The sequence below is a fragment of the Pelodiscus sinensis genome, chromosome 7 (genome assembly GCF_052426305.1).
Source record: "Pelodiscus sinensis isolate ZL-2025 chromosome 7, ASM5242630v1, whole genome shotgun sequence".
NCBI lineage: Eukaryota > Metazoa > Chordata > Testudines > Trionychidae > Pelodiscus > Pelodiscus sinensis.
Genome location: NC_143058.1, coordinates 34,551,111 through 34,564,672, shown reverse-complemented (window position 1 = coordinate 34,564,672; position 13,562 = coordinate 34,551,111). Strand labels below are relative to the sequence as shown.

The following is a 13,562-nucleotide window of genomic DNA, read 5'->3' as shown; positions in this document are numbered from 1 at the left end:
TGACCCCAAATTTGATAGATGGAGAGGGAGGGAGGGGTATACAGACTCTGTGAAGCCACACTTTAATGGTAAAAGAGCCACATGTGACTCGTGAACCACAGTTTGGCCATCCCTGCCCTAGAACAAATACTGAGATTTTGTAGCAGTCTAGAAAGAGTGTCAAATATGATTAACAATGAAATCAGAATCCCTAAGTTGCAGGTCAGTTGGTATTGATTTGGATATGTTTGTGTTGGGTCCAGTTGAGAAAGCAAGGAGTCATTTTCATGGCCTATACAAAGACCATAGACTACGTCCCTTCAGTCACCCTGGGGGGGACTTCAGTCACTTTAAAGGCCTATTCCACATTAGGAGATTTGGAGAAGTAGTATACCTTTCACGGAAAATAAAAATACTAAAATTTCTGTTTTTAAAATGTAAGTCAGATGTCTAATTAAGGGTGTTTTTTCCATGTATCCGCACCATGTGCAGCTGAACACACAAAGCTGCATGCATCTTAGACTTGTACTAACCAACCACTAAAACATGCCATTAGTCTTTTTTAATGCTGTATTGTTGTTGTCAGTTCTATATCCAATTGTTGGTGTGCCGTTTTATAATGGACTTACTACACACACACACACATTGCAAGGGGGAATAACTGCAGAGATATAAGGGCATCTTGATTTCCTGGTGTCTGTGAGAAAATTAATAATGATTTAGAATTGTGTTAGTGCTAATATTAAGTTAATTTAGGAGGTCACGCAAAGACTACTACATTTTCCCCAGTGATTTTCATGGGATTTGGACCAGGCCCTGATTATTTTTTCTAAAATAGTTATAATTACGTAATACAGTGCTATAAATCATCTTAACACAACAGATCTTGTAATTAACATATGCAGAAGAGACATTTCAGCTGTTTTGCCCCATAAACCTTAGTGATATTGTCTCATTCTTTTTCTACACTGCTCACTTGATTAAATAATTGTAATATTACTGGCCTACTTTTAAACTTACTTATTTCTGAAACAAAGCGCTTAGCCATATACTCAATATAAGACCAACCTAGAGTCAGAAAAGGCTAACATACAGCATTTGCAAGGGAAGAAAACATGGTTTTCATTATGATTTTGCACCTCTCTTCCTTTTCGCACAATAGTTCTAATGTTCATGATGATGTTTTAATTAATAATTTTGGTCATGTCCTCTGTTATGTGTGAACTTGTTTTTATGTAGAATTAAAATTGATTACATTTCCTACACAATGAAAAAATAACAATTATTAGCCAATGCCTAGCCACAACAATGGTCAGTTCCCGTCAGGTTGTGCCCTATCTGCAAACAGTATATTCTCCACTAGCTATAGAACCAGATGAAAAACCTAGAGAGAGATTAAACAGAAGTCTTGCTGTATCTTGAAGGCTGTTGAGCTTGGCACTGACAGGTTATAAGAGTGAAAATTGTAGAACGGAGAGATCTAACAATTCCCCTAGGATTTCAGCCCTGGGGACAGATAGCAAGAGCATTCTCATTGATTGTGACGTCTGTCATAGGATATGAGAGGGGAGAGAGTCCTTTGGGATAGTAAATTCTTTTAGATAATACTTAGTCCTGCCATGAGTGCAGGGAACTAGAGTATATGACTTCTCAAAGTCCCTTCCAGTTCTCCGATTCTGTGTGTGCTACCAGTGGCTTTGGTGGCTATCCAATACCTCTGTTTCACTTCAGCATTTAATCAAATATGAAAAGTATTCATTGCTTTGTATGCTTTGATATCAGTGTTACATGCAGATGTGTTTTTCAAGTGTGTAAGCATTTTGCTTCTGCTTAATTCCTCACACTGTACATGCCATGCAGATATCTCAGTGCAATCACAACCTATTAATGCAGTATATATGGATGGGGGAAGAGAGAATTCTATAAATACATAGCTGTATACTCATGTATAGCTGTGGCTACGGTATGTATGTAAGATGATATGGAAAATATCTTCAGCTTACACACTACCAGGTTATTTTTGAAAAAAAATATTTAGAAATAAAAACTCTTGCAATAACTATTTTGAAATAACAAGCCCTTTATTTTAAAATAACAGGTTTGGTAGTGTGGACACTGTTGTATCGTGCAAGCAAGGTAGTAACAAACTTCAACAGGCCTTTATTTTTCAAAGGTGAAACCTCTTTACAAAGCTGCAGCTGCTCTCACTCAGGCCTGGCCCATCTCCTCCCCTCTCTTTCCTGTTTCCTATGCTTCCAGATTCCCAACAGCCAGTGCTTCCAGTTCTAGTAAATACAAGCAGCATCTAAAACACCACAGACGCTCACCTTGTTATTTTTGTAGACGTAGACATGCCCTTCTAATACTAAATATATGGTGTATATATTACTACATTTCAGGAACATTTTTAAGGGAAGTTTGTTGAATTAAAGTGATTTTTCATGTTTTGTAGTACTGCCAAATATGTCGAAAGGGAGATAATGAGGAACTTCTGCTTCTTTGTGACGGCTGTGACAAAGGCTGTCATACATACTGCCATCGACCCAAGATCACTACTATTCCAGAGGGTGACTGGTTTTGTCCTGCCTGCATAGCAAAGGTAATGTTAACCTTTAAGATGAATTGAAATGTTTTTGATTCTCCACTACCTGAGTTCTGACTTCAGTGCTTCATCCAGAATTGCTGACAACTTAGAAAACACCAAAATAGAGCAGCAATCTGCATGTCATATGTTGGCTTGGGTAACTGGTAGGGATGCTATCAAGTGTTGCAAGAGAAGAATAATACAGGTATTGAAAAAATATTTTCAGCTACTTCATGTATGAGTGTACTCATCTGTAATCTTACATTTAAGTAGAGTCTGCTACAGATTTGATATCCTAAGCATCTTTTTCCATTCACCTTTAAAAACAAAGTTGATATAACTGTTGACAGACAAAAGTTTGATAGAGATATACAGTATGAAAATAAATGTAGTAATTTTACATTGTTAGTGTGTCAACTCCATCATTCTCATATAAGTGATAATCAAAGAGTATATTTATTTCAGATAAAAAATTTTACCCTGCTATTCTTTTTTTTTCTCATGACCCAGTGTTCAGGGTTCCTGGCTGCTTCTGGGATACATGTGGTCTGCAGTGCCAGCATAGGCAGGAAGGCTGCCATAGCATCCCCACTAGTCACTGGTCACCCTATGGCACCCAGTATCTGACATTGAGTGACCCAGTACTGAGTTGTGACCCATAGTTTGAAAACCACTGCCATAGAACATAAGGACAGAAAGGATATCCGCTTGCTTCATCTCTTGTGTATTATAACTTATTAGATTTCACTCTTCCCCCAGAATTCAGCCCAAAAATTTGTGTAACTAAAACATAACGGCTACGTCTAGACTGGCATGATTTACCGCACATGCTTTTAACGGAAAAGTTTTCCGTTAAAAGCATTTGCGGAAAAGAGCGTCTAGATTGGCACTGACGCTTTTCCGCAAAAGCACTTTTTGCGGAAAAGCGTCGGTGCCAATCTAGACGTGCTTTTCCACAAAAAAGCCCCGATCACCATTTTCGCAATTGGGGCTTTTTTGCAGAAAACAAATCTGAGCTGTCTACACTGGCCCTTTTGCGCAAAACCTTTGCGCAAAAGGGACTTTTGCCTGAACGGGAGCAGAATAGTATTTCCTCAAGAAGCACTGATTTCAGACAGTAGGAAGTCAGTGCTTTTGCGGAAATTCAAGCGGCCAGTGTAGACAGCTGGCAAGTTTTTCTGGAAAAATGGCTGATTTTTCTGGAAAAACTGGCCAGTCTAGACACAGCCAACTTGTTTGGCTAAAACATATCTTCCAGAAAGGCATTCAGTCTTGAATTGAAGAGGTGAAGAGATGGAGAAACCACCACTTCCTTTTAATAGTGTCTCTTAAATGGGGCATTGCTATGGACAGTGCTATATAGCATAAAGTACCATGTACCTTTCATCCTGGGTTTGCTTCCGCCTCCTCATATTACTGAAACACTTGGGTGCAAAAGAACACAGAAACTTAAGGTGAAACTCAGAAGATTTACAGGTTTGCTGGTTTTGGAACTAAAATTCTGTAAAACCACCAAATGTATCATGTGTCATTCTTAAACTATAAATCAGTCCAGACAGGCTAGGTTAAAGCTTAACTCCTATTTGCTGAAAATTTCATAAGCCATTTCCCTGTAATAAAAACCCAAACAGGGCAACTTTCAGCTAATTGCAGGTTTTGTTATACAGGCTGAACCTCCTTGGTCCAGCATTCGTAGGATCTGACCAGTCCTGAACAAGGGAATTTGTGGGATAGGGGAGGTCCCCTGCTACCAACACCCATAGCCCCTCCCTGCTGTCAATTTCACTTCAATTTCAAAAGCGGCGAGGAGTCCTGTGGCACCTTATAGACTAACTGAAGTGTAGGAGCATAAGCTTTCGTGGGCAAAGACCCACTTCGTCTGATACTTCAATTTCAATTTCACTTGCCTCTGGCCTAGCTGTGTGGCTTTTGAGGCTAGGCTTTGGCCCCCTACCGACAGCTCTGGCTGGGGCTTCTGTGGACACCTGACCCCATGGACCCCTTTGCCACAGGACCACGGATGTTGCCAGAGTAGAAAGTCCTGGTTTAGGGAAGAAGAACCTGTAGAAAATCTGCTTTATTATGAATGCTTAACCAACAAATTTTTAGAAATATGCATACCTGCAATACATTGACAAACTCAATGTCACCATATATAATGGTATTACCAAATTTATATAGTATTGTAATTATAGGGGAAAGCTTTTTATTTGGGATACTTTTGTGTGGCAATGAAGGGAAAATGTTGGCATTGACTAGTTACTTCTTTTGACTAATTCCAGATAAATTAAGTGTTTAAGGGGTATCAGTTTGACCAAGTTCAAATAGGGCTTCCTCAGGCAAAATTGCCATTAACTTCATTCAAGGCCCAATCATGTGAAGTGGCAGGTGACACAAATAAGCTGCTGAGCCCTCTCAGCACCCATTAATTTAATTGCAAGTTGAGAGTACATAACACTTGACATGTTCAGGCCCTGAGACAGAACATTGGTCTTTTCCTATGACTTATCAATTGACTTGTCATCTGAAGGACCCTACTGTGGGATCACTATTAAGTCAGCATTTTGCAACAGTTGCCAGACACAAGTATGCATGTTGATATACTAGAATACTTCCCTATATGTAGAACAAGAAAAAATAGAAACCATTGTGTACTAATAATGGAGAAAATTCATAGTCATTTATAAACCTTTGCAACGTTCTGCCCCCAGGTTTTTTTCTTCACATAATTCATTTGTGTTTTCTGACATCTTATACAAATAATGCAAAAAATTCCAGGTTTATCAGGACCAAAATGCTTAAGCAGTATGTTTGACATTCATGCTATAGATAAGAAAGTGATAGAACTACTTATAGTAAGCAGTACATTTTGCATAATCATATTCTGATTATGTATAAAAATTAGTTTTTTAGATAACTAACTAGAGAATCCAGATGTCTAAAAGGGCCTCCAACACCATTATTGCTTGTATCCTCATAATATATGTAAAACATTTGGGTGTGAATACTAGAATACAAGTAGGGAGTTAATAAAATAGCATTTTACAAAAACCCAAATTGATTTAAAATGTCATTGATATTGGATTTGTGTATTTAAACATGTTTTTCCTATTTGACACTGAATATAGCTAGTACATGAGACAGTAGAAGCAAAATTTACTACATAAAGATGGAGTACAGGCAGTCCCCGGGTTACGTACAAGATAGGGACTGTAGGTTTGTTCTTAAGTTGAATTTGTATGTAAGTCGGAACTGGTACATATTGTAGGAGAAACTCTAGCCAAACATTTCTCCAGAGCTCAGTTTTATTCTCCCACACCTCACTTCCCTCAGTCCTTTATTCTCAAGCTGAGGTGTCTGCTGAGAAAAGCTGCTCCGCGTCTCCCTGGTCTGCTGGGGGGGGCGCTAGCTTCGCGTCTCCCTGGTCTGCTGGGGGGAAGCAGCTAGTGCGGGGTTGCCTTACCCCGTTTGTAAGTAGGGATCCAATGTAAGTCGGATCCATGTAACCCGGGGACTGCCTGTATACAAAGTTATCAAACAGCAAATATTACTAAATAAAAATATTTTTTAAATTCTTGTTTAAATTATTTAAAATGTGTAACACATCCATTTTTAATATATATATTTTATTTTAACAGTCTCTCTTTCTTCATTGATACCTTAATTTTCTAGCATGTTGGCTAGAGAATTGTTGTTTGAATGAGTTCAGTGTATTCTCTTCACTAGCTTTAGATACTTCTAGATTTTGGGAAATCCCTATTTAGATTAGAGTGATAATCCAGATGTCATGTTTTTTTCATGCTGTCAACACTCAAGCCCTATTCATATACTCACCATCAAATATTGGTATTTTGTTTCGTTAATATTTTTCACGTAGACACATCCTTGGACCCTTCTTCCACTCTTATCAAGTAAGGGACATTTTGGAGTTCATTGTCTCTGCCTAAGCAGCTAAATAGAATTTAATTAATGCAGTCTATAAATGTATTGCTGTTCCCCTTTAATTATAGTCTTGCTGACACTTCTTGTTTTCTCACTCTACTATGGCTCCTTTTTAAAAGGTTTTTGCATATTTTGGGGCAGGGTAGGCCCGTTGGTCAATGAAAAGAGAGAAACAACAACAGGAAACTTGGAAATGGCAGAGGTGCTTAATGACTTCTTTGTTTCGGTCTTCACCAAGAAGTCTGATGATGAAGGAATACCTAACATAATGAATTCTAGTGGAAATGGGGTAGGTTTAGAAGATAAAATAACAAAAGAACAAGTTAAAAATTACTCAGAAAAATTAGATGTCTGCAAGTGACCAGCGCCTGATGAAATACATTCTAGAATTCTATCAAGGAGCTGATAGAGGAGGTATCTGAGCCTTTTGCTATCATCTTTGAAAAATCATGGAAGACAGGAGAGATTCCAGAAGACTGGAAAAGAGCAAATATAGTGCCCATCTTTAAAAAGGGAAATAAGAACAACCCAGGAAACTACAGATTAGGGATGTAAGCGGCTAGTCAACCATCCGATAAACAAAAGCTTATCGGATAGCTGACATACTAGTCACTTCATCCTCCCCCTCTTCCCCCACTGCCTTTATAACAGAGACAGTAAGGAGAAAGGACGAGGAAGGGGTGCTGGAGGGAGCCAGCTTAAAAGCCATTTCCCCCTATCTCCAGTCCGTGGGAGGGGGCAGGGGCACAGTGGTGGCCAACTTTGAAATGTACAAGTGTCCTTGCTGGGGCTCTTGTACATTTCAAAGTTGGAACGTCAAGTGGAGCCCGGGGCCAGTGGGGAGTCCCACTGGTCCTGGGCTCCACGTGGGCAGGCGCTTCTGCTTTGAAATGCACAAGAGCCCCCTTCCTCTCCCTCTCCTCCCCACTCCTCTCCCCCCCGGGGACTCCTGTACATTTCAAAGCTGGCACGCTGCATGGAGCCTGTGGTCAGAGGGGATACTCCCCACAGGCCCCAGGCTCCACAAAGTGTGTCAGCTTTGAAATATACCAGAGTCCCGGGGCGGGGGCAAGGGGTGGGGCTTGTGCATTTCAAAGAGGAAGCACAGCGTGGAGCCTGGGGTCAGCGGGAGTCCCCGCTAGCCCTGGGCTCCACACCACATTCCAACTTTGAAATGCACAAAAGCCCTGGTTGGGGCTCTTGTGCATTTCAAATGCAGAACATGCAAGTTCTTATAGACTAATCAGTTTAATTTCTGTGCCAAGAAAGATAATGGAGCAAATAATTAAGGAATTAATCTGCAAATATCTGGAAGAAAATAAGGTGATAGGGAACAGCCAGCATGGATTTGTAAAGAACAAAACATGTCAAACCAATCTGATAGCTTTCTTTGATAGGATAACGAGTCCTGCGGATAAGGGGAAGCAGTGGATGTGGTATACCTAGACTTTAGTAAGGCATTTGGTACGGTCTCGCATTATCTTCTTATCAATACACTGGGCAAATATAACTTAGATGGGGCTACTATAAGGTGGGTGCATAACTGGCTAGAAAACTGTTCTCAGAGAGTAGTTATTAATAGTTCACAATGATGCTGGAAGGGCATAACAAGTGAGGTTCCATGGGGGTCTGTTTTGGGACTGGGTCTGTTCAAAATCTTCATCAAAGATTTAGATATTGGCATAGAGAATATGCTGATTAAATTTTCAGATGATACCAAACTGGGAGGGATTACAACTGTTTTGGAGGATCTGGACAAACTGGAGAAATAGTCTGAGGTAAATAGGATGAATAAGGACAAATGCAAAGTACTCCACTTAGGAAGGAACAATCAGTCTAACACATACTGAATGAGAAGCGACTGTCTAGGAAGGAGTACCACAGAAAGAGATCTAGGTGTCATAGTGGATCACAAGTTGAATATGAGTTAGCAGTGTGATGCTGTTGCAAAAAAAGCAAACCTAATTCTGGGATGCATTAACATGGGTGTTGTGAGCAAGACACGAGAAATTATTCTTCCACTCTACTCTGTGCTGATTATGCCTCAGTTGGAGTATTGTGTCCAGTTCTGGGATCCACATTTCAAGAAAGATGTAGAGAAATTGGAGAGGGTCTAGAGAAAAGCAACAAGAATTATTAAAGGTCTAGAGAACATGATCTATGAGGGAAGACTGAAAGAATTGGGCTTGTTAAGTTTGGAAAAGACAAGACTGAGAGGGGACATGCTAGCAGTTTTCAAGTATCTAAAAGGGTGTCACAAGGTGAAGGGGAAAAAATGGTTCCCCTTGGCCTCTGATAATAGGACAGGAAGCAGTGGGCTTACACTGCAGCAAGGAAGATTTAGGTAGGACATTAGGAAAAACTTCCTAACTGCAAGGGTGGTTAAACACTGGAATAAATTGCCTAAGGAGGTTGTGGAATCTCCATCTCTGGAGATGCTCAAGAGCAGGTTAGATAGACATCTATCAGGGATGGTCTAGAGCAGTGTTTCTGAAAGTGTTCCATGGAATTGCTTAGAGAAACACATTAACAGGCCGCCCTAGTTTACAGGCGCCAGTAAATAAACTAACTGTGGCAGCCAGTTATTGTGTTTCCAGTCTAAGTGATTCTGCGGAACACTTTCAGAAACACTGGCCTAGAGCAAGGCTACTCAACTTTGGAAGCTCCGGGGGCCACAGTGATACAGCACACGGCAAGGGCTGCAACTTAAGTGCGGTTGCATATACATGCAAATATATATGCAAATGTATGCAAATTGTTTCTTTCACACTGACAGGCATGAATACAAAGATTAAGCCTTAAGCTGCGGTTCAGGACCCAAATGTGGCCAGTGTGAGCCAATCAGTACCTCTCAGACTCTTTCCAAATGGCTAAGCAGCCAGCACTTCCCACAATGCTCCAGCGCTCCCGGCACCTCCTCCCTCGGGGCAAGAAATGCCGGCACCCTGTAGTCGTCTGTTCTAGCCAGCCCATCCACTTGTGTCTTTCAATACTCACCCCACCTGAAAGATGACCTGCCGTTGTGGAGCGTGTTCCCGGTGAAGACCATGTTCAAAGGATCCCACCTGCGAGCCAAGTGCTGACCCTGCGTAAACCCAAACTGCACTTTGGGCCGCAAACAAACAGGCCGTGTGTTGAGTAGCCCTGGTCTAGAGGGTGCTTGGTCCTGCCATGAGGACAGGGGACTGGACTTGATGACCTCTCAAGGTCCCTTCAAGTTCTAGTATACAGGCAGTCCCCGGGTTACGTACAAGATAGGGACTGTAGGTTTGTTCTTAAGTTGAATTTGTATGTAAGTCGGAACTGGTACATATTGTAGGGGAAACTCTAGCCAAACATTTCTCCAGAGCTCAGTTTTATTCTCCCACACCTCACTTCCCTCAGTCCTTTATTCTCAAGCTTTATTCTCGAAGGCCGCAGCCCAGCGCAGGACCGGGTGTCTTGGCGGTCCCGGCGCCCGGGTCCTCTGCGGCGAGAAAAGCTGCTCCTTGTCTCCCTGGTCTGCTGGGGAAGGGGGGCACTAGCTTCACGTCTCCCTGGTCTGCTGGTGGGAAGCGCCCCCTGCGCCACCGGAGGCGGCGACAGTGGTGGAGGCACCCCGCACTAGCTGCCCCTCCCCCGTTTGTAACTAGGGATCCGACGTAAGTCGGATTGATGTAACCCTGGGACTTTCTATACTGTGATTCTGTCTTCCCCTACTCGGACATGAGATGTTTTTACATTACTGTTTATCATCCTTGAAAAAGTTTGGTCTCCCCATGGTCTTTTCAGTTTAGCATTCAATCTTGCAATAAGGGTAAACTTTAAAAGGCAGTAAGATATAGTCATATTCATCTCGTTGTTCCTTTTGTTTTGCACTAAGAGGTCTTTGAATAAATTCCTTTGTCTAGTTTTTTAATTTTACTGTAATTAATCCACTCAATTTTTAGTCTGTTTTCTAGACCTTGTGAATCCTGGTACTAAGACTAAACTAAGGGCTTTCAGGGTCTTTAATCAAGAAAGGAGCTGTTAGAATTAGATGGTAGAGATAAAAAAGACCTATTCAATCTTTGCCTTCCAATTCCTGTCTATATTTAGATATTTTATAGTGTCTGTTAATACAAAAAAAAGTTTTTGTCTAGTCTTGTTTAAAAAGTCCAGTGATAGGGCATCCACATCTTTTAGCACGTTTTCCATAGCCTCATAGTTCTTGCTATCAGGAAGCTTTGGCTGCTTTTTAGCCTAAATATCACTTTCTTAGTTTCATCCCATTAGCTGCAAATTTAATTAATATGCTGTTTAATCCCTCTTCAATATCAAAAGTGAAGCTGTTAAAAACATGAACCATCCTAATATACTCCCTACTTAGCCATTTTGATATATTACTGTTTACCATTAGTTTACAACCATTGTGACAATTCACAGCGATTCTACCTTTCTCCCAGGATTAAATCTGCTTCCTCAATTATGTAGTATGTTATAAGGTAGAGATCTTTGGGGGATGGGTAGTGTCCAGTAAGTTTTAGAGATGTAAAGCATTCCAGTGGACTTTTGAATTAAGACTATAGCCAAGATTTTTCCAAAGAGACTAGTGATTTTTGTTTGCCTCAGCTTTTATGTGCTGTACGTTAGACCACCAGAAAGCAGCCTGGTTTTTAGAGTATGATGGTTTGATATTTTCTAGAAATCAAGTGCCTTTATAGTGTTATAAATTGAGAACCCAGAATTCCTAGTTGCTTCTGAAAACATTGGCCTGTAAATCTATAGTTTACCTTTAGCGAGCAAGAATAATTAAATAATCTATCTGTTCTCTGAATGTCATATTAATTGCAGCCATTGTGTTTTGATACTATTTAGGGTGTCAGAACTTCATGGGTTTTACCTTTTACAAATACAAACTTTTGTGTAATCTGGTTTGGTTTGTTACATACTTGGATTTTCTCTATTGTAGGCAAGTGGTCAAACCCTAAAAATAAAAAAACTTCAAATCAAAGGGAAAAAAAGTAATGAACAAAAGAGAGGCAGGAAATTGTCTTTAACAGGAGATACAGAGGATGAAGACTCTGCAACTACAAGCAACTCTTTAAAAAGAGGAAAAATAGACCCCAAAAAAAGAAAAATAGATGAAAATATTTCTAACCAAGTAAAACAAGAAAGTTTGACTACTATTAAGAAACCCAAGAGAGATGAATCCAAGGACCTGGCTATTTGCAGGTACTGTCAGTCTTTGGTGAAAGTGATATATTCTATATATGCATAAGCAATGTGCTAGTAGTAGAGAGAACACAGACCCCTGTTCCCTATGGCGCCCCACACAGAAGGCAGTGATAATTTGATTGCAGCTGTTGGGGACTGCAAGTGTGCGTAGTGGGAGTACCTAGCTAGAGCTATCTGTTGCGACACTTGTTCTCATAGGAGCGTACCAGAGGGGGGTATGGTTATGAAATTTTTCTCCTGTGCACTAAAAAGAATGGCATGAGGACTGAGAAGTGTTGCCTACAACTTTCTAAAGGTGTAGAAAATCCAGATGCACAGCACATGTCAAAAGAAACATTGTGCTCAACAAAGGGAGGGACATCATTTCTGGGGTGCACCTTTTTGCCTTGCTGGTTGGCTTTCACTGGCAAAGTGGCACAATTAAGCCTTTAGACTGTTTAAAAAAGTTAGTAGCTCTTGTTTTGTTTGCATAGAAGTAAATGAGCTATGTTAAAAATGACTCTGTGGAAAATGTACCTGGGTGGATTTCATTGTATTCTGTTTGAAAACATAAATTGGATTTTTTTTCCTGGAGAACTTGTTTTAGAGAGATAAATGATTGAGTATTAACAAAAAATATTACTTATTGGGTACATTACACACTATATATGACAATATTCTGCTTTCCCTAGTAAAAATTAATAGACTGTATTATCAGTAATTCCTCATTTAACACAATAGATGCATTTCTGAAAATGTTCATGCTAAGCGAAAATGTGCTATGCGAGGTCAATTTTCCCATTAAAAATAATGGAAAAGGTGGGGGTTGCGTTTCAGGTGGTGGTGGCAAAGTCCATTTTTTGTTGGTGCTGGATTGTCAACATCAACATTAGATATCTAGCAACACAAGTCGCTGCGGTTTGTTAAAACACAAAGATAAACACGTGAGTGAGTGGAGGAGCGCTGTGACCACATGTATTCATCCGCTCATGTGTATTACCACTATTTTCATCAACTTATACCTCCACGCGAAGTAGTCCACCACTTGATTATTTTCGTGTTATTTCAGGGACGGTCGTGTTATTCGAAAAAATTGTGCTATTGTGAAAATGTGTTAACTGGGCACGTGTTAAATGACTAATTACTGTACATAATGGTGAACATCCTGTTCAAAAGAGCCAAAACCTGAAGGTATTGACTTAAAACCTTGTTTTATTTAGCATGATCCTGTCTGAATTGGAAACTCATGAAGATGCATGGCCTTTTCTACTTCCTGTAAACTTGAAACTGGTTCCTGGTTACAAGAAAGTTATTAAAAAACCTATGGACTTTTCCACCATCAGAGAAAAGCTAAGCAGTGGACAGTAAGTAAATATATTGCACATTAAATTTGTGAATATTCAGCAAAAAAAAGTTAAAAGAACACACTCAATTTAAAATCTGATCATTTTAAAAAAAGGAATTCAAAGTAATTTCAGATACCATTTATGCCTGGGAGACCCCCTACTAATTTTTATAGTTCTTCACAATTTCATGTTTTATAAATATTTCTTTCTTCTCTCTTCATATGTGAAATACCTTTTCAAAACACAAAGGGAAGCTGTGAAACAAACTTCCCAAAGAAAACAGTAGTTGACTGTTCAGAAAGTGCTCCCAAACACACACCCTCCCCCTAGAAATAGCAATTCTTTATTTCAGTAATAGTTTTTAAGTGTGTTTGAAATATCTTTTAATTTCAACACAGGAATGTGATGTTTAAGAGTAGGTTAGGTAACGTCTATCAGGGTTGGTCTAGACAGTATTTGGTCCTGCCATGAGGGCAGGGGACTGGACTCAATGATCTCTGGAGGTTCCTTCCAGTCCTAGTATTCTATGATTCTAT

The 13,562-nt window shown here is 40.0% G+C and overlaps 1 protein-coding gene across 25 annotated transcripts in view; it reads left to right on the top strand.

Annotated features, from left to right (window-relative positions):
* The window catches only part of BAZ2B (bromodomain adjacent to zinc finger domain 2B), a 331,616-nt gene that overhangs the window by 303,575 nt on the left and 14,479 nt on the right, over window positions 1–13,562 (top strand). For all 25 annotated transcript variants that reach the window (XM_075933462.2, XM_075933455.2, XM_075933459.2 and 22 more), the window contains 3 exons: window positions 2,432–2,578; window positions 11,436–11,698; window positions 12,901–13,044. In XM_075933462.2, the coding sequence (XP_075789577.1) occupies window positions 2,432–2,578; window positions 11,436–11,698; window positions 12,901–13,044 (554 nt within the window). The remainder of the gene's footprint in view (window positions 1–2,431; window positions 2,579–11,435; window positions 11,699–12,900; window positions 13,045–13,562) is intronic.